The following is a 21297-nucleotide window of genomic DNA, read 5'->3' on the forward strand; positions in this document are numbered from 1 at the left end:
GTATGTGGTTAATATTTTCCTGGGCAACTATATGTACATGATTGTTGTTGTTGAGCCTTGGGCGGACAGGGGAGGTTCTGTCCATTCGGCATCTGTTCAGCGTACCCTAACCGACCAAATTGGCAGTTGCGGGGCGTGGGACCCTTACACTTGCACACCCAAAAGAAAACCCTCTCTCTCTCTAAGATCTCTTTCTCTCTCCTAGGGTTGGACCAAGAGGAGAAGGTGGTGGAGAGTGGTGCTTGGAGGTGAAGCTTCTTTCTCTTCTTTTTCCTTGGCTCAAGAGGATGCTAGGTTTTGAGGTAAGCTTCTTGACCTCTAATGGTAAATGTTTAGGGTTTGGTTTAATTACCCTAGGAATGGATCTAGATGAATCCCTAGATGGTATTATGTTGGTTTGTTGCTTGAATCATGAGCTATATAGTGTATTCTTGCAATAGTGGGATTCTAGGGTTTCAAAATGGGGTTTTGCCATGTTTAGGGTTTGGATATAAATTGACCCTATGGAAACCTAATTGAAGGTAAAACTGACACGGTGGGCAACTCAAATAGGAGTTCCTACGGGCGTGCAGCGAGTTTTTGAGGGAAATGACCATTTTCGCTTCATTTCTGTCGGATAAGGCTGAAGCAACGTCTAAAAATCACAAGCTTAGGATTCTTGCATCTCGGCAGTGTTTAGAGGTGCGGGGTGCTATCCGGAACATCCGGATTTCTTTTTATATCTAAGTTACTTCATTGCTCATATATGTTTATGTGTAGCATTCATGCATTGTAGAGTAGTTGTTGGTTATTCAAATTCTTGCATTCTCTTATGGTATATGTGAAAACATGAGATGGAACCTAGTGGCTAAGAGCATGAGAATTGGGTTGTGAACAAGAAAACTCTAAAGTGACCTGAAACGAGAACTTGGAACATTGTGGCAACGGAAATGGCATTTGACATAACAATGAAAACTTAGATACATTGTGGCATTTGGCTAGAGACTTTGTGACATTGTGGCGTTAGCTAGAGATATTGTGACATTGTGGCGTTAGCTAGAGACATTGTGACATTGTGGCATTAGCCAGAGGCATTGTGATCACTTAGGATATGAGGATTGGGGATTGGTATTGTTCCCAAACTTGGTTACCGCTGGTTGGTAGGGTATCCTACGTAGCTGTCCCGCAGACAGTCTCGGGTGAGTGTAGTCGATGCTCCTCACATCGCAAGATTTGGTTGTGAGTCGGGGCTCAACCTTCGGGTTAGCCGGAATGATTGGGTTATGAAAAAGTAAATGTCATGCATCATGAGCATAGTAGTTGCTATTACTTGTTTACCTTACCTGTTTATTGTTTCATATTGTTGAGGCATAGTAGCATGCTAGATGTTTATATATCACTAACCTTTTTCTACTTATGCCTGCTTAAACCTAGTGGGAAAATCGGCGGCGTGAGTAGCCGAATCCACTGGAAACTATTATTAGTTCTCATCCCACTTTGTTGCAGGGTCGAGCACGAGCGGACTGGTCGAGAATCGCGGTAAGAGCATAGCGCTCTAGGTAGCGACCACCTATGCATTAGAGTTGGGTACCCATTTTGAGGGATGTCTTTATGGGTTGAGAGACTTTATGTATTTTGGTGAGACTGCTTATGGATATAGATGTATCATGAAATGAATGATGTAAACCATATGTATCTTGAGATGCAAATTGTAAACCAATGTATGTATGTTGGTGGAAATATGTAAAATGGTTGAATGTTAATGTAATAGGTAGTTCTCCTTTGCTCCTGCTTGTACTATACTCGCATTGTTCATATATGTTGTTGATGTTTTCTTGGGCAACTAGATGTACATGACTGTGTTTGTTGAGCCTTGGGCAGACAGGGAAGATTCTGTCCGTTCGGCGTCTGTCGACGCGCCCGAACCGACTAAATAGGTAGTTGTGAGGTGTGACACCCCGATATTAGGGATTTGGTTGGTGAGTTTTGGGGCTAAACCTACGGGTTAGCCAAGAGAATTGGGTATTGACAATGACAATCGGCATGCATCATGAGCATCATATATATATTGCTTTGCTATCTTTGTTCAGGCATAGTAGCTACATTTGTTTAAAAATAACTATTTATCTATCTGTTTTCTTCTACTTATACCTGGTTAGATCTAGTGGGAAAGTCGGCGGGGTCGGTGGCTGAACCCACTGGGAACTTCTTATAGTTCTCACCCCACCATTTTTATAGATCCGAGCGCGAGCGAGGAGGTCGAGGATCGCGGCAAGGGCATAGCGCCTTAGGTAGTGGACACCCGTGCATTAGTCGTACTTTTATTTTATCTTTTATATGTGACAAAAAGATGTATTTGGGAGATGAAATTGTATATAAAGACAAATGTAAAAGATTTGTATTTTGGATTGATGTAATCAAATAAATGAATGGATGTAATAAATAGGATTTACTTTCACTTACTTTTGTTACTTCCCTTCGCGCAAGTCACGTATATTGTAATTCTTCCTGGGCAATTCTTTATACATGTTAATATTTGTGTGGAGCCTTGGGTGGAAAGAGGAGGTTCTGTCCGTTCGGCGTCTGTAGACGTACCCGAACCGATCAAATTGGCGGTCGCGGGGCGTGACAATATTTTCCCTCGTCGGCTTGCGGCGCGTGATATAGAAAGGTTTGTGTTGGTGAGGATGGGTGTAGGAGCGGGAGGGGAGAGAAGGAGGTCAAGGGAAGAGGAAGACGAAGAAGAAGATGAGGCGAGGAGGGTCAGAGAATAGTGCAATTTTCTCTAAAACAATATAATTTTTTGTCGAAAGAGTGCAACTTTTGTTTCAAATGGTATAATTTTCATCTCAAAGAGTGCAACATTCATCTTAAACAGTGCAATTTTCTTGTAAAACAGTACAATTTTATTTTAATAGTGCAATCTTCATTTTCTTTTTCCTTTTTCTCTGATTATTAGATTTTTTGATAGCAGCAACGATATATAATGACCTTTCAAAGAGAAAAAAATTTTGTTATTTTTTTTTAATTTTATTGTTATTATTTTTTTCTTCTATCCTTTGCATTTTTGTTCGATCTTTGGAGATGGGCACGTCTTTTTTCCTAACCTTTACGGGCAGCGAGCACCTCCTAGGCAACGACCTCATCGTCTCCGTTCGCTCCGCCCTCACTCGGGCATACTCCGAGTTCTCCTTCTCCTTCTCAAGCACTTGCAAAGCAGAGGTGGTGGCGGAGGAAGAGGAGGAGGCACCGTCGTCTTTACCGTCGCCGAGGGCCGTCGACGTCGGCGAAGGAAGAGATGGAAGAAGAGGAGGTAGTTGAAAATCCGGCCCAAATTTGTAAAATCCAAAATAGTGGGCTATCTTTTGCAAAATCACAAAACTAGTGGATTTTTTATGCAAATTGGCCAATATAAAGTGACCTATATATTTCATAAATTTTAACTTTTGGATTAAGATTTTGATTTTTAAAATTTTCTTTTAACTTTTTACTTAAGAATGGGACTGACAATCTGACTTGCTGTTAACGAGCCAGCTTCTTAATAAATAAGGTGAATGCGAATTAAATTTTGTAACTCGATATTTTAATAACCTAACTCGTGTTCGGTTTGTTCAATAAACAAGGGACACGAGTCTGCTCATCCCGCCTCCTATTCAGGCTGACCTGGTTTGGTCGATTTAATTCCAACTCGGTCCGTTCCCAGCGAACCGTGACGAGCTACAAGGCAAGGGGTAATGTCGTCATTCCGCGCGCGAAATGTCAAAACCCTAGCGAGGCGCCGCGCCTATAAAACCCCCTCATCCTCTTCGAACCCTAATTAGTTGAGAGACGAAGGACAACGTCGGCGGAGATGCAGATCTTCGTGAAAACCCTAACGGGGAAAACCATCACCCTCGAAGTCGAGAGCAGCGACACCATTGACAACGTCAAGGCCAAGATCCAAGACAAAGAAGGTCTCAATTCCCTACTCTAATCTCGTTCGATTTCGTAATCCACACTTCCTCTTCTTTTACATCACCTCGATCAGATCAGCTTCGTGTTTTTCGTGCTTTTGGTTCAATATGGTTTTATTTTGATCTAACGTAGTTCGGTTTCTTGATTCGCCTCCTTTTCTTATTGTACTTTGATTTGATTTAATTTGAGTTTTATGATGTTTTTGATCTCTTATTGGCTCCAAATCTTAGGAATTCCGCCGGATCAGCAACGTTTGATCTTTGCAGGGAAGCAGCTTGAGGATGGACGAACCCTAGCCGACTACAACATCCAAAAAGGTCTCATATTCTTAGATTTTGCTGCAGTTTTTGTTGGATTTGTGGTGTTTTTTTGTTTTTACTTTAATTTAGTTTGTGATTTGGAGTTCCGATTAGTGTAAATGTTTGTGTTCGTGGCGCAGAGTCGACGCTGCATCTAGTGCTTAGGTTGAGAGGTGGGATCATCGAGCCGTCACTCATGGCTCTCGCGAGGAAGTACAACCAGGACAAAATGATCTGTAGGAAGTATGACCTTTTGATTCCTTCTAATTATACATTTGAAAAGATTTACATTTGATTGTTTTAGATCTTTTCCTCTGTATCGAGTATTTACAGTGGCTTTTGGTTATTTTCATGATGCATTCGTTCCATTGACTAGTGGGTTGTGACATATAATCAAAAGAGTTATGGGTACTCCGCCGAATCTGGTAGAAAACCTTTGCCTGTGATGCATTAAGCTTTAGTTTCTTAGGAAGCATGAGCTCATGCTTTCAAATTTCAGCTGAAACTTGACAACTGAAAATTATTGTGTATCAATTTGAAGCTAGGTCTGAGAAATATAAATTGAATCGGAGAAATTTCAGTTTCAGTTGCAACTGGTGCTTTTAAAGCATTGACTCAAATTGATAGAAACTAATTTTATTTTTTTGTTGGTTTCATTTATGTTTTCATCTATTTGATGGCCTTTGCTTAAACAGTTACCTCTGTTTCTCTTATATATTATACAAATGTAATTTATTAAAATGTTATTAAATACATGAAGTTTGTTTAATTATTCTAAATTTGATATTTGATATGTTTGGAGATTTTTCAATGAATACCTAAAACCAAAAGCATAAACTTCCTAAACCATTGAATCTAAAATTCCAGTAGCGCTGAGCCGATGCCCAAAACAAAAAAAAGAATTGCGGGCTCAAGATATCTTTGAAGTTAAGCGTGTTTATCTTTGTCTTATACACTCATAGTTTGAGATTTGGGCTATTGAGTTATTAAGGTCTCAGTAATTGTACTAGCAGTTCCAGTATCTGTATGTAATCATTTCTCTGCTCACTCCTTAGGAGGCCTTGAATTCCTAAGAGTCTTCCTACAAGCGATGCTTATTTTCTTGAAGATCTCAATTTGACCTTTGCTCATTTGCATATTGATATTTATCAGAAAACCATGCTTAAACTAGCGTAGACTCCCGTACGATGTGGCGGATAAATTTTTTTTAAAAAATTAAACTATAAGATGTGCATAAAAAAATTATCATTTACCAATGCAAAAACAATTTTTTTTTTTTTTTCATTTACCAATCCAAAAACAAAAAAGAAGAGGAGACGAAGAGAGATTCATATATAGTGAAAAAATTAATATTAATATCTCAACTAATAAAGAATGACAATTTTATAAATTTCAAGAGTTTAGAGAGCAAAATAAAATAATTAAAACTTTAGAGAGACATACAAATAATTATCTCTAAATTATATTTTTATAAAATATTTTTAAAGGTTATGATAGCTTTCTAATTACATTATTCTTGTAAAATACAAAAAGTATGTAATTAAAATTTTGATTATCAAAAACCTATTCAAAGTTAGTGTTTTTTTTTTATCTAATAAATTTTATTTGTAAAAATCAATAATTTATATGGAAGAAAATTTACAAATGAACATATTTGTAAAAAGCTAGTTATAAAATAGAGGGGCCCTTTTTGAACTTATTTTTTTGGGAACTCTAATAATTTGGACTTCTTTAACTCTATTTTTGCAGTGTTTCTCACTTTTTTATTGAATTTTAAAATTCTTTTAAGTATTTTTTATTTTTTGCTTTGAAAAAATATAATATAACATGCACTAAAGAATATAGTATAAACATAGAGTTTTTTTTGTGCACTTACATTTGTTTTTATCCTCATGATAGCTTCTGTAGGAATTAACCTAAAAAAAATCAATGATAAATTAGAGAAAAATAATTTAAAAGTTAAAATAAATACTTTATAATTGAACTCATAAGATAAAATTAGTAGAGAAGAAAAATCAAAAGAACAAATAACAATTTCCTTACTAATTAACAACAGAGACTGCTGAATTAAAAGTAGAAAATAAAAAAAATAAAAGAAAATGCCGTTTGAGAGAGAAAGAGGAAGAGGGGTCATATAAATAGCAATTACAGGATTAAAAAATTTTAGGAATTATGAGATAAGGTGCAATAATTTTAAGAAGATGAGAGGTCTCATAAATAAGAGTTATTAAAAAAGGTGTAGCATTAAATTAAATTAAAAATTAATTAGGAAGAATTTAATGAGAAAAGATTCTGTTATTTGAAAAGGCATGTCAACTTTATAAGAAAAAATATGGTAATTTAGTGAGTAATTGCCAACCCATTGAACTTCCAAAATTAATTTATAGAAGACAACTATTGACCATTTGAGCAGTCCAACAGTCTTGTACACAGTAATTATTATAATTATAATACTATATCAAATAGTAATTTTTGCTTAAGAAATATTAATTAGAGAGAGAGAGTAGATAGATTCCAAAAAAAATTCAAGAAAAATTAGAGTACAAAAGAAAAAATTAAAAATTGAGGTTATGCCAAGTCACCTCTAGATATTGAGGATTAATAGAGGTATAGATTATTGTCCATTTCCACGATTATTGTGTCTTGATATATTTGGTGCAACATAGGAGTTGAGTTGTGTAATATCTAGCGATCTTATCTTTTTGTGCCTTGATCCATTCTCAGATAGGACTTATGTAGTATGGTGATATGTTACTTGTGGAGGCCAGTTTTATTGATCGAGTCCTATCTTGTTTGAGAACATAGTGATTGACAAATATGAACGCTTCCTTTGTTGTTTATATTTTTATTTTTCTTTTTACATTTGTATCCTTGTTACTATTAGTTTTTTTTTTTTTTTAGCATTTTTCCAAATGGGAGAAGTGATGATTTTCTATCCATAGACTGTTTCTGCATTTTGTATGATGAATCATTTAAAACATGCACTACCATCTGATCTCCCATGATTTTTTCACCTGATTTGTAGGCCTTTCTTTTCAAAAATCTGTTCTGTTAAATATTACTTGACTTTTTCTATGTATACACATTTGGCCGACTGGTGATGTATTTGCATCTGTTTGTGCAATCAGTGATGATGCTCTAATTACTTGCTGATTTGTAGTGATTATTTTAAAATTTTCACCATCTTTCGACTGAGATTGCACCATCAGGATCTTTTAACATATTAAACATCAGTGGTTCTTAAATTGTTCATGTATTTATACTCTAAATAATATATTTGTGTACTTCATGATTTTATTTTTAACTGAATGCCATAAGGTATCTGATGCTCGGCATATATAGTTGCTGTGTGTCTCGTTAGAATGGCAGATATTGAGTGGAACAGGTCTTGCGACACTGGTTGCTCCTTCATGAGCTTCTTGTTACTTTAATCCTGTTTACATTGTATTACTGCATGACCAAGCATAATGTATCTATTAAGTGGTGTGTATAGTGATTTTCTAAATCACTTTTATTTTCTGGTTTTCTCTATTCTTGATAGGCAAAATAAATCACCGGTGTGATATGCAGGAAAATGTAAAATAATTTAAATAGAATAGAGGAAATTTAATATGCTCTGTCAGATTAATCTTTCCATATTAATAGATTGAGTAATTTGCCATATTTAATTTCTCAGATTGCATCGCACGATTAGTTATAACTTGTTCTGCAGTTGAGTGTTGGAAGGAGAACACTACTTAAAACTAATTTGAGTTGAGTGTGATTTTTTGTTTCATTTGAAAATTTCTCATTGGCCTCTGATCTTTTGAAGCAAGGCTGAGTTACATTGGAGTGTATTTAAACAAACTCCAGTCGGCGGTCCCAAATAAGTCCTTTCACGAACATCCTGTTGAGTGTTGACAAGGCTTGTGGGTGCCATGCTTGTTATATACCCACATTAATTAAACCAAGTTGTTTATGTGGCAACTGTATTGGCCTTGTCCTCATTTAACTTATCAGCAGATGATTGAACTTATTTGGAACGTGTCTAAATTTGGGGTGTTTGCATGGTGCTTTAAAAGATCACAGACCAAGGTGAAACCTTTGGGAAAAAAAATTTGTGGACAACAAATGCTATTCAGTTGTTGAAAACTGCGGATAATTTTGTTAAAATACTTATGATTCTTGAGCAGGTGCTATGCTCGGTTGCATCCAAGGGCTGTCAATTGCCGGAAGAAGAAATGTGGTCACAGCAATCAGGTGACTGCGACCCTTCACTTTTTCTGTTTTTCCTCTATAGTACTCTTGTTCTGTTGGCAATTTTCCGGTCTAAGGTATCCTCTATTGGTACAATCTGCATTGGTTTTTGAAGCCATGTAAATATGGCATACTACTTTTTGAGGTAAATTATGACATAGTATTGAAATTTAAAATATTTTGGGAAAACTTCAAAACCCCCCCCTGTGGTTTCGCACTTTTTCATTTTAGTACCCTGTGGTTTAAAGTGTATCAAGTTAGTACTCTGTGGTTTCTCACTTTATCACTTTAGTACCCTGTGGTTTAAAGTGTATCAAGTTAGTACTCTCTGGTTTTATTTTTGTATCTAGTATCTTGTGGTTTTATTTTTGTATCAAGTTAGTACCCTGTAGTTTTTAAACTACAGGGTACTAAAGTGATAAAGTGCGAAACCACAGGGTACTAAAGTGATAAAGTGCGAAACCACAGGGTACTAACTTGGTACTAACTTGATACACTTCAAACCACAGGGTACTAAAGTGAAAATGTGCGAAACCACAGGGTATTTACTTGATACACTTTAAACCACAGAGTATTAAAGTGAAAAAAAAGTGAAACCACAAGGGTGGTATTTGAAGTTTTCCCAAATATTTTTGTAGATATGAGATCTTTACACACGCATGATACTAGATTTGCTCAATTTCCCTCTTGGATTCAAAACTATCTTTACATGCGTGCGATACATTATGTCGAATCTGAGAATTTTAATATTACTTTTTCCTGCAGCTGAGGCCTAAGAAGAAGATCAAGTAAATGGTGCTGTTTGAACTTATTAGCTCCTTTTATAGCCCAGGTGGGGAATTAGAATTATCTATGAGTTAGCTATGGAAAATTAAACCTTTGTTTTTTGCCGTTTATGTTGGATGTTTGACTCCACTGTGTGACGCTGGTAGATATGATAATGCATTTTTTCGATTGTTCTTGACATATCATTGTTCTTTTCTTCTCTATCATCAAATATATGATGCTAATAAGACCTCTCATGGCAGTTCTTTTTAATGATCTGAATCTTATGATGCTGTCGCTCTTTTTTTTTTTCCTTTTTTTTTGGCAGAAAAAAATGTTTGAGCGGCAGTTGCATAGCTATCACCTGAATTTTTTTCTTTGTTATATATATTAGCATATTACTAAAATATATCAGAGGGAATTATAGATAATTGGTTACCTATTTTAAATATTATTTATCATTCAATGTACTATTTTGTTACGTTATTAACATCTGATATTTTAAAGTTGATGAAAGATACTCATTGAATTTTTGTTAAATGCTGAAAATTTTGTTGAACTTTGTACTTCATCTGCTTCATCACCTGTGGATCAGTTTGTTTGGTTCAGTGTTTGCATTGAATTTTTCTTTTGGAATTAAAATGTGTTAGTTTTTTAATTTTAATTGGTCAATTTCATCATAAATCTTCAATTTGAAGACGGTACTTGTTAAATTTTATAGTCGGTTGATTGTTATTGATATTAAAAAAATCAACAACTAAATTTAGGCCAATTTATATAAAAAATCTATTAGTTGTGTGTTGTTTATGTATGAGTAGTTAAGTAGACTTTTTTGATTTTGCATATTAGTTTTATATTTTTAGTTTTATATTTTTATTGAATTGAATAAAATTTTTTTTTCTCTCTCATTTTTTACCTCTCTTCGTCTGACTTCTCTCCCTGCTTCTCTCTCAAGCCAACATAGACACGACTTTGAATATGTGGCGCCATACTCCTCTCTCAAGTCAGAGGAATTTTATGTTGTTTCGTTTGCACCACGTCATCAATAACAAGTCAATTATATACAAAAATATAATAAAAATATTTTTTTACAATTATGATGGGACATATATTCCTAAAAGGAGATCTTTGATTGGTTTGTTATCCCACGTCATCAATAATAAATTAATTACATTTCTTCTTTTCAAACAAAAATATAATAAAAATATTTTTTTACAATCATTATGGGACATATATCTCTAAAAGGAGATATTTGATTGGTTTGTTATCCCACGTCACCAATATACCCGGTGCATTTTAGAATTTTTCCTCAAGCCAATATCGACACGGCTTTGAATACGTGAACAATATGAGGCTAAGTAGTATTGTTTGAAACTAAATTGTATTATTTAAAATTATTTAAAATTAAGTCACATTATGAAAAAATAAAAGCTACACTATCTAAAACTTAAATTGTATTATTTGATAATTTATAGTTTAGTTTTAAATAGTTTTAAATAGAATAACTAAAGTATCAAACAGTACAACCATTTTTTATAGTGTAACTTAATAAGTGATATAATTTAGTTTCAAATATTGTTAGTTAGTTTAAAATAGTATAAATTTTTTTTTTTCCTTCTTTTCTTCTCTCTTTGGCTTTTCTTATAGCGGCTATAGTATACGATGCCTTCACAGGAGAAGAAAAATATATATAGTTTTTACCCTTTGCATCTTTTTTCGCTATTGTTTCTTCCCTCAATCTTTGCCGTCGCAGTTGCCCCTGACTCGACACACTTTCCTTTCATGTCGTCCTCAAATCTTATGGCACTCGTCTTCGTTGCCATCGTCATTCATGGCTATACTCTTCGCCACAGCCTCACATTCGCCATCTATACCATACTCGAGACCGCGTTGCCACCGTTGAAGGCGAGATACGCTCTTCGCCGCAGCCTCACATTCGCCATCTATACCATACTCAAGACCGCGTTGCCACCGTTGAAGGCGAGATAGTAAAGAGGAGGGAGGCGGAAGAAGAAAGACGAAGTACAGGCAAGGAGGGAGACAAGGAGGGAAGAGAAAAACAAACAGCGAGATAGGAGAGAGGAGGGAGGCGGGAGAAGAAAGACGAAGTAAAGGCAAGGAAGAAGACAGGGAGGGAAGAGAAAAACAAACAAGAGAGGAAAAGGAGAGAGAAAGAAATAATAATATTTTAGTCAGTTTATCAAAAATCCAGACTTATTTTGCAAATTAAAAAAAAAGTCTATTTTACAAAAAATGGAGCACCAGCAGATTTTTTTTATACAAATTTTGCCTAAAATTTATTTATTTTTTATTTTTGATTGTGAAAGTTTGTATTTAAATATTTATTAAATTAAATCAAACGGACGGTGATGCTTCTCGTACCTTCATCACCGGCGAACTTACGCAATTTTGAAATTAGCAACCAGGAGTAAGAACATTGTTGAAGGCCGTTATGTCTTTAGATTGGCGTGAGTGAATGAGAAGTAGCACAATTTCGATATAAGCGGACCTTGTTTGGATTATAAAAAAAAGAAAAAAAAATGCTGTAGAACAGGAATAGTATATTTAGTTTAGGGATGAAATCATGAAATGTGAGCTGGGCAGGCGCGACCAATATTTTGCGGGTCGTAAAGGACCTAAAATTGGCCCACAGTGCTCCCACAAATTTGGTTCTGTGTCGGGTCTGACCAGATTTTTTTGCACTCTCTGCCTAGGACGGCCTTTGGGCCAGATCCTACATTCCGAGTCGGGCCGGCCTAGTGTTTTTTTTTTTTTGTTTTTATTTTTAAGTTTCAAAATTTTTATCTTTTTTAAAAAATAAAATATACTATTTTTTAACTATTAGAAGGGTATTATGGCTATAAAATTTATTAACTTTTAATTTTTAAAACATTCAAATTAAAATTATTTATCAAAAATTTAAAAATTTAAATTATTTGAATAGAATTTTAAAAATTTATAAATGCTTAAAAATCATTTATATATAACTTAAAAAAATAAATTGAATAAAACTTTAAAATTTTAAAAAAAGTTGATCAATTTTAAGATAAAATTATATCTTTTAAACTTTTTAAAGAANAATTTTAAAAAAAGTTGATCAATTTTAAGATAAAATTATATCTTTTAAACTTTTTAAAGAAAAATGAACATAATTGATAGCTATATATAATTAGGCACGCATTGATTAGATGAATAAGCTATAGTAGACATGCATGGCTGCTTGAGTGTTGCTTAGCATGTAATTAATTACTTTTTATTAATAAAGTATTAATTTAGTTATCTTCTTCCTCCTCCAATATTTTTTCTCTATATTATTTTATTTTATTTTAGATCTTGGATTATATAATCGATATTTCAGCACAAATATCAGTTCCAACAATTGATATTAAAGAAAATTACGCTTCCAACATAAGACCACCAATATTTAAGTACACTAGCTACCTGATAATAGCAAAAGATCTTAAAGTTATCTTTGACCTTGAATAGAATTTAAAACTATATTCAACCTAATTTCAATTAAGATAGTTTAGTTAGGAGATTAAAACCGGAGTTTAACTTTAATCCTTCAAGTTTTGATAATGCAATTTCTTAATTACTACAGAGCATAATAAGGTTTATGTGGCTAGACGTATACCTTAACTAGGATAAATGAGAATACTTGGCTTTCTTGTCACCGAAATTACCAGTACTTAAATATCCTAGCAAAAAAAAAAAAAAAAAAAAAGAAAAAAAGAAAAAAAAAAGAAAGAAAATACAGCAACATCCTTTGTTATTATAACCTGTCAATCAACGATTAGGTAACAATCACTTTTGTTTGTTGATGTTGATTACACTATAAATTAATTCAAAAAAAAAAAAACATTCAAAAATATGAAGTTCCAATCTCATCATCTCAAGTCCTGGGCCTTGGGTGTAAGTCCAGCTTTGATTTCCTGAATCGTCGCCACATCGGTCTTGAACGACTTTGCGAGAATCCAGTCGTCGATGCCGGTGCCGAACACGGCGGCAGGGACCGAGACGGTCCCAGCATTCGCACTTCCGAAAGCCGATACCGCCAACGCCGACTCGCTCCCCCGGTTGTACTGGAAATGCACCAGTCCTTTCGGAAACACAAACAAGTCCCCCGGCTGGAGCGTTTGGGTGTAAAGCTTGTCAGTTGTGTCGACGAAGCCGACATCGAGGGCGCCTACGATGAGGAATAGTAGTTCTGCAGAGCGAGGGTGGGTGTGCGGTGGGTTGACGGAGGACGGGGGGTAGATGAGCACGGCGGAGGAGACGCTCTGACCGTTGAGGGCAGGGAATTCCGCAGCGGTGGCTTTCAAGACTGTAAAGGTTGTCGGCTCGTTGGCGTTCATTATCTGGCGCATACCGGTGAAGGTGAAGAAGGCGCCCGTGATGTTGCTGGCGGTGAGGTTCTGCGGGAGGAGAAAGTTGGAGACGATGTCGGGGTCGCCAGCGAGGGCCGTTAGAGGGGCCGCAACGGCGAGGAGGGGGATGAGAAAGGAAAGGCTTAGGCATTTGCTTGCCATTGTTGATGATAATTAAGAAGGATTGATGTGGCCGGGTATGCAAATGGAGGAGGTTTTGGAAGCATAAGGGGCCTATGAATATTTATATATAGGTGTTATTGGGAGATTTCTTAATTTCTTGCTATTGCATATATATATGCATGGTTGAGTAGAAATGGGGCCGGCGCATTGTTGTATATATATATTTGGAGTTTCCAAGACCAGCTACATTCTAAATGATTACTATGCTAACATTGGGATTAGTGATTGTACTTAGACGTCATTTTAGTTAATTGATTGTATGATTGCTAAGGTGGTTTTTTAGTGTTTTTTTTTTATTATTTTTTATTGGACATGTGGCCACTAAAAAGCGCAAACAAAATTCATCTTGTACAAGGTTTCACGCAAATATTTGGGTCAGAAAATTTGGCCCCACTTACCTCAATCTAATGATTTAGTTTGCAAGATAATTTCGTAATACCGTTTGGTGGGTTTCCCTCAAGTATTAATTGTTGATGACAATTTTATTTAAGTTCAAAATGATGCTTTGCAATGTAACTTTTAAACTAGTACTAAATTAATTACTAGCTTGCATGTTTATGTATAATATTAATTTGTCAATATTATTCTAAAAAGCTTATAAGTTAGTCAAAATAGTACTATAGACCGCCTAATCAATAGCGATTGTATCTGATCATTTTTGTAAGATGATGCTAATTCAATGATTGGTTTGGACAACCAAAATATTTTATTAATTAAATTCATTAAAAAATTAATATTTTTATTTTTCCTAATGTAGATAGTCAGTTAATTGGTTTTGATTTAAATATTTTATATTTTTTTAAGAAAATTATTCGATAACACAATAACCTTCATCATACCATTTCTAACTAAGTTTATTTCTAAATGAAATAAACGAAACGGATAGCATGCTATCTATCTCTCTCTCAAAAAAAAACATTGATCATATCATTTATATAGTGGTTTTTCACAGCAAAATAAACTTGTCGGATCTATCAAACTAAATTGTAAGACTAGTTAATGGGATTCTACTGGTACCATATTTTTGCTGTATCAATTTATAATACAAATTAAACTAATTCCTTGTTTGGGTTCATTGTTAGCTTTTTATTTGAACTACAAATTCTGAGTGATAGGGCTTGCAATCTGTACTTAGGGAGGTTTATTGGACAACAAATAACAAAAATTTAGTAGTTTTTTTTAATAAAAATTTTTTTTTTGGTATTCAACTATATTAAGTAGCGAGTTATAGCCAACAACGACAACTATATATTAAATAGCAAGTTAGCCAACAATGACAAGAGTACGAAAGCATATCTTATGATATATCCAACAACATAAAATATTTATTTACAAAGTTAATTGAAACCCGCGACAACACTTAATGAGACCTAATTTGTGTTATTTCGATCATTTTGATTAAATGATAGAAAGATTTGAAGAGACTTTGCATTTGGTTGATACTTATTCAAGAAGATGGAACTATAACATTAATATAGTTCTAATTGCAAACCTCAATTCATGTTAAATGCTACACACCTTCAAGCAAATGAGCTATGTTACACATACATCCACTTGTCGACGTTTGTTTTAAATTATAATAATTACCATTCAAATGTTAACTTTTCCAAACCAGTTTAATTTATTACTCCCCTTTTTTATTAAGAACAATTTCAGACTTATCCCTCCAACATTTCAAAATTTTATAGATTACCCAACAAAATTTAAAATATCATATATATATACATGCACTTCAAAATATACCATCTATATAATATATAAAACTATGAATTCCTATGACCTTAAGCTGATGTCGCCAACTCTCTTAATTTCGGGGTATGCGTCCTACTGATTTTTTTATTTTTTTAAAATTGGCTAGATTCTTCTATTATCTTTTTTTGTCCATTTTCTTTCTGGAAGATAAAACACCATCTCTTTAATTTGGGCATGTGAGCCCTACTGAAAAGATGGACCGTCATCTATAGATATATTAAATCCTAAGTTCTACTGTGGCCTACGTGTCGTCTTCTCAGCACCCCCCTCTTTGCCATTTCTCCTCTGGTGGGCGCGGGCGCGGGCACGCGAGGGGCGCGAGTGGGCGCCGGGCGCGGGTTGCACGCACGTGGAGAGAGATGAGGCGGGGTCGGGGGGGGAGAGACCGAGCGGGTGGAAGTAAGGAAGAGAGGGGGGGGGGGAGAAAGAGAGTGGGGTGGGGGGCCTGCCATGTGCGGGCGACCCGCATCCTTGTGCGCGCGCGCGACAGAGAGAGAGATAGCCGGAGGGGGGGCCCTTGGGGTGGGAAGAGGGAGAGAGGGGGGGAGAGAGAGTAAGAGAGAGAGGGCCGGAGGAGGGGGGGAGAGGGCGGCCTGCTATGTGCGAGCGACCCGCAACCCCCCCTCACGCGTGCGCGTGCGCGCGCGCGTGCGAGAGAGAGAGAGAGAGAGAGAGAGAGAGAGAGAAAGAGAGAGAGAGAGCTTCCCCTATTTTCCTCTCTCTCCTCCTCCCTCCTCGGCTCTCTCTCTTTCTCTCCCCCTTGTAGTGTTCCGAAATTTTGGATAGGATTGGCTGCAGTATTAGTGACTGGTCGACACATCTAGAGAGTGTCGGATTGAGTCGAAGTCGTTTCTGCACGAAATGGATGCAGAAATGGACTTGGCGCACTCAAATAAGCAAAACTAAAGTTTTGCCAGTTTCGGGCGTCTAGAACTGGGTTTGGGTCGCCCAGAAGTCGAGTGCTGATCTGAGCAGAAACTGGAAGCAAATTTGGATCCTGGTTTGGGGCGCCTAGAAATGGGTCCGAAAATTCACTTTGTGAATATCGCCTGTGCTGACAAGTGTATGTGGTAGGTGTGTTCCGTCAGACCACGTTAGGGGCACAGCAGACGCAGGTGGAGGAATTGAAGAGGAGTGGTTGTATGGCCTGGAGATTTCGGACGCCCAGAAGAGTGTTTCGGACGCCCGAAAGTGCAGAGTTCTGCAGGGCCAGCAGGTTAGTGCTTCTTGTTCCTTGGGCTTAACAGACCATTTCACCTCTCTATAAAACGTTGGGTGCGATCCCTTGAGAAGCTTTTTCACCCTTCTTCATAGAGAAACCAAATTTTTGCATTTTAGCCCTTCAAATCCTCCAAATTTGCACAAGTTCATATTGAGGGCTGCAGTTTCAGCAGATTCCAACAGCGACCTTCGGCGTTTTGGTTCGTGTGTGACGTAGGGAGCTCCGATTGCCACGAAATTTGGTTTGTTGGTTAGAAAACTTCCTGAAGATTTCGTGGAGCCCATTTAGACAGCATTTGATTGAGGTTAGCTTGGTCAATTTAGTGTTTTTCTGAGCTATTGGTGGTTTTGAGCTGAATTTGGAATTTCTTGTGTTTTCTTGGATCAAACCTGGGAGAAAGCTGGATTTCGGACCCGAGGAGGTTACACCATCATACTTTCCTGGTTTTGAGACCTTTCCTTACCTGAATTGGAGGTTGAAAGGTAAAGTTGACATTGAAATTGAGAGAAAATTAAGCTTAAGTGCTGAATTTTAGTAGATTAATGAATTTTGATGTTTTTGGTGTTTAGAGCCTTGGAGTAATATTGTTGCTGGTTGTGGGTGATTTTGGCTGAGGCTCCCAGTGACTTCGCGACTTCTAGCCTGTCGGACTCGCGCTAGAGGTGGGTTGATGATTAAGCTACCGGAATTTTCGGATTTCCTCCTAAGTTTAGTTATTGTCGTCATGTATGTTGATCATTATTTATCGTGTTAATTAGCTCAAAGTAATGGATTTGCATGCTTATTGAAATATGAATTTGGAGCTTAAAATGTTAGTTAAATATACATGTTGGATTTTGAATTGACTTAGGAGAAAACTAGCAATTCTACACTGTCATATGTTAAACTACCAGATTTAGCTCTAGGAGCCGTAGTTTGTTTGTATCGCCGCAGTTGTGGGCGGTGGATATCCATATTAGTATAGAATGCATTTACGCTCGTGCTGGAATGCCGAATTCGAGTAATCTTCAACTGTAGGTTCTACACTGTCGTTTCTAAAAACTATCAGATAGCTCCTTAAGCTGTTGCGCTTTGTATTCACGCTGTTAGTACGCATTTGATACTCATATAGCTTTTGAAGCTGTTGCGTTTCGTATCCATGGTGTTAGTGCGCATTTGATACTCAAATGCTTCTGAAGCTGTTGCGATTTGTATCTACGCTGTTAGTGCGCATTTGATATGCGGATAGCTTAGGAGCTGTAGTTTATTTGTATCGCCGCAGTTTGTTGATAGTGGATACCCAGGATAGTGTAGAATGTATTTACGCTCGTGCTGGAATGCTGAGCTTATTTTTACAGCAGTGTTTAGGCTGTTCCGGACTGTCGGGTGCCGTTGAGGTTGACGGTGGACCCGGATTGTTGTTTTTGCTTCAGATGGTGCCGAGGGCAAGTGAGTTTTGTTGTTAGACCCGGTTTACTTTGACTTTAGCCTGTGAGAGTCTGATTGAGCTCGACGGAGATACGCTTGTATACTCGGTTGGGTAGCGCCCACGAGTGCTACTCCGGAGTCTGGCTTTGTGCATTTGCATTGGTGTTGTTGTGTCCTGGTTGGACTTGCTCTCCACGGATGGCCTAGCATGGAGGCAGTTATGTAGCTTCGACAGGCGGGATGGGTGTATTCACAGTCCCTAGTGAGATTGGGTCAGAGATTGCATTGTTTTATAAATAGTTAGTGTTGGATCATGATAGTATAGTGGTATATAGCTGTAGATTGTTTTAAGTTCTTTTACTATCATTGAGCATACATTTGTAGACTTAGTGGGTGAGCCGTTGAGGTCGGTAGTGATATCCACTGAGGACTACTTCTTTTTGCAGTAGTTTCACGCCTAGTTGTGGATAATTTGTGGAGCCTTCGGTTGCGGCTACTGCTACTTCTGATACTGATCGTGGAAAGGATGTTGCGAGTTAGAGCCCTTCCCGACGAGTTACAGAGTTAGAGGAGCACCAGCTACAAGTAGTTGTAGTTTTTGGTTCTTATACATACTGATGGTTGTATCTCGCTGGAGCGAGTGTTTTTGTATATCAGGATATTATGTATGTATAGTGAACCTTTGTTATTCTATATGCTTTTATTTTAGCAGCCCTATACTACTGGTTGTAGCGTTGTATGATTACAGATACAGGTACAGTTTCGCTTCGTATATAGAAAAAATTTCTATGTATACGGCGGGTCTGTTGGCGTGCCCGAGGAAACATGTAATCCGGGGCGTGACAAATAGATAAGAATGCTATTTTTTATCAAATTGATCATAACCATTATTCATTTTTATTTGAAATATTTTTTTAATAAATAGATTAGGGAAAACTTCAAAAACCCCTATTGTGGTTTCATTTTTTTTCACTTTAGTACCATGTGGTTTAAAATGTATCAAGTTAGTACCATGTGGTTTCTCACTTTATCTGTCACGCCCCGAGCTCCGCCAATTTGGTCGGATTCGAGCACATGACAGACGCCTAACGGACAGTACCTCCCCTGTTCGCCCAAGGCTCCAACAACAAGTATATTACAAGCAAATCATTAAAGATAATTGCGAGATATACAAGGTTTGCACGAGGGCAAACAATAACCACAANTCTCCCCACGCGGATCGGCCGAGATTCGCGCCGCGATCTTCGCCGGTGGCTCCGCCTTTTCGACGTTCCGCCTCTCTCTCTCCCTCCAAATCTCTCTTCGATCTCTCCGCCGCCCGGATCCGTGCTCTCTCCGACCTCCCGCCGGGATCCACGGCACGATCTTCGCCAGTGGAGGATCTCGATCTCCCCCCTGTTCTCTCTCCTACCTTTCTCCGCCTTTCTCCTCCGATCCTTCTTCCAATCTCTCTCCGATCTTCCGTCGGGATCTACGGCGCGATCTTCGCCGGTGGGGATCTGGCGAGGATCTTCTTCTCCTCTTCCCCCTCCCCATCGCGCGCCCTTGCAAGCCACCGCGCCCTCTTCATTCCGCCAGCTCCCTGTTCGACAAAATGCCGAGCCGATCGCGAGGCGCTCCACGGGCATCGGTTTTTTATGTGGCTTGTTTTACGTCGCTTGAAGGAAGACGGAAAGGAAGGGGTCCAATTCGGCCAATATCTATATGAAATTTATAATCCCGATCTTGAGCTGAGAGTTTCAAAGGCTGGGGTTAGTTGTTGCTTCCTATTTCCTTTATCTTCATTTAAAAAAAAAATATTTTCATAGATAAGATGTCATGAGTAGGGCTGGCAAACGAGCGAGCCGGCTCGCGTTCGACTCGTGTTCGGCTCGATATTCGGCTCGCTCGAGCTCGACTCGAAATTAAATGAGCCGAGCTTGAACAAAATAAAAGGCTCGAAATTCATTTCAAGCCGAGCTTGAGTATTATTCGGCTCGCTCCAATTAGGCTCGAAAAGCTCGAAAAGCTCGAAAATATATATATAGGTTGGGGCTACTATACTCTTATGAGTATAGACCCCCTTGTACTCATAAATTTTTAACTGTTGATTGATGGGATGTATGGTTAGGATGATGGTGGTCCCCACTTAGAATGACAGTGGTCCCCTAGGGTTGAGTGGGTAGTTGGTTAAATAGTATGATCTAACGGATGAAAATGATTAATGGAATAAATCTAAGGGTCGAAAACTTATGAGTATAAAGGAGCCAATACTCATAAAAGTATAGTAGCCGGACTCTATATATATATAAATATATAATATTTATAAATATAATGTATTTTAATTATATATAGGCTTTAATTTAATTTGGGCCATTATTGTTGGCCCATAAAATAAACCCAACAAGTACAACCGTGCAATTGAGCCCAACTCTAAATTTACATAACACACTCTCTCTTTCAGACTTTCACTGTTGCACATAACCCTAAAACATGATAACATTCAAATTTTCAAATCCCTACTTTTTTTCCTCTCTCTCTCTCTCTCTCTCTCTCTCTCTCTCTCAGACCCTCATCTAGTCAGGAAGTCACCCTAGCTCACATTTCTTATAATTATTTTGTATTTTGAACTATTGGACATGTTGCATCAAATTATAGGTAATGTTCTATAAAAATTAAACTATTGATTATATAATGTCGAGAATTTCAATCGGCTCGTTTAAAGCTCGAGCTCGGCTCGACTTGAAATTAGACTCGCTCGAGCTCGGCTCGAATTAATTTCAAGCCGAGCTTGAGCCTAGATTTAGGCTCGAAATTAATTTCAAGCCGAATTTGAGCTGACATAAGCTCGCTCGAGCTCGGCTCGTTTCCACCCCTAGTCATGAGTCTTATTTGTGGCATTGCATGATCATTGTTCTAGCTTTATTGTATCTTTGTTACTTATAGAACTTTCAAATCATCCATCAGCTAAACTTAGTATTCTAGATCCATAAATTGTAAATGATATTTAAATTGTTTAAATATCACAGTCCTGAACCCTGTACAGTACAATAGCATCGCAGAGATTGGTAGAAACCTGAAGCAAGAAGGGATGTGTGATGAGATTAAAAAACTGCATCAACTTACTAAGTTATTTTGACAAGAGAACAGTATT

The 21297-nt window shown here is 37.2% G+C and overlaps 2 protein-coding genes across 2 annotated transcripts; one reads left to right on the forward strand and one right to left on the reverse strand.

The window, feature by feature from the left end:
- On the forward strand, positions 3772 to 9488 carry LOC109711239 (ubiquitin-60S ribosomal protein L40). The gene is made up of 5 exons (XM_020234188.1): positions 3772 to 3932; positions 4164 to 4250; positions 4373 to 4475; positions 8405 to 8471; positions 9234 to 9488. Exons 1-5 carry the CDS (start codon positions 3830 to 3832, stop codon positions 9258 to 9260), a joined length of 387 nt encoding a protein of 128 aa, XP_020089777.1. The 5' UTR covers positions 3772 to 3829; the 3' UTR covers positions 9261 to 9488.
- On the reverse strand, positions 13121 to 13762 carry LOC109718132 (putative germin-like protein 9-2). Its single transcript, XM_020244188.1, has one exon. It carries the CDS (start codon positions 13760 to 13762, stop codon positions 13121 to 13123), a length of 642 nt encoding a protein of 213 aa, XP_020099777.1.

The sequence above is a fragment of the Ananas comosus genome, linkage group 1, assembly GCF_001540865.1.
Source record: "Ananas comosus cultivar F153 linkage group 1, ASM154086v1, whole genome shotgun sequence".
Classification (NCBI taxonomy): domain Eukaryota; kingdom Viridiplantae; phylum Streptophyta; class Magnoliopsida; order Poales; family Bromeliaceae; genus Ananas; species Ananas comosus.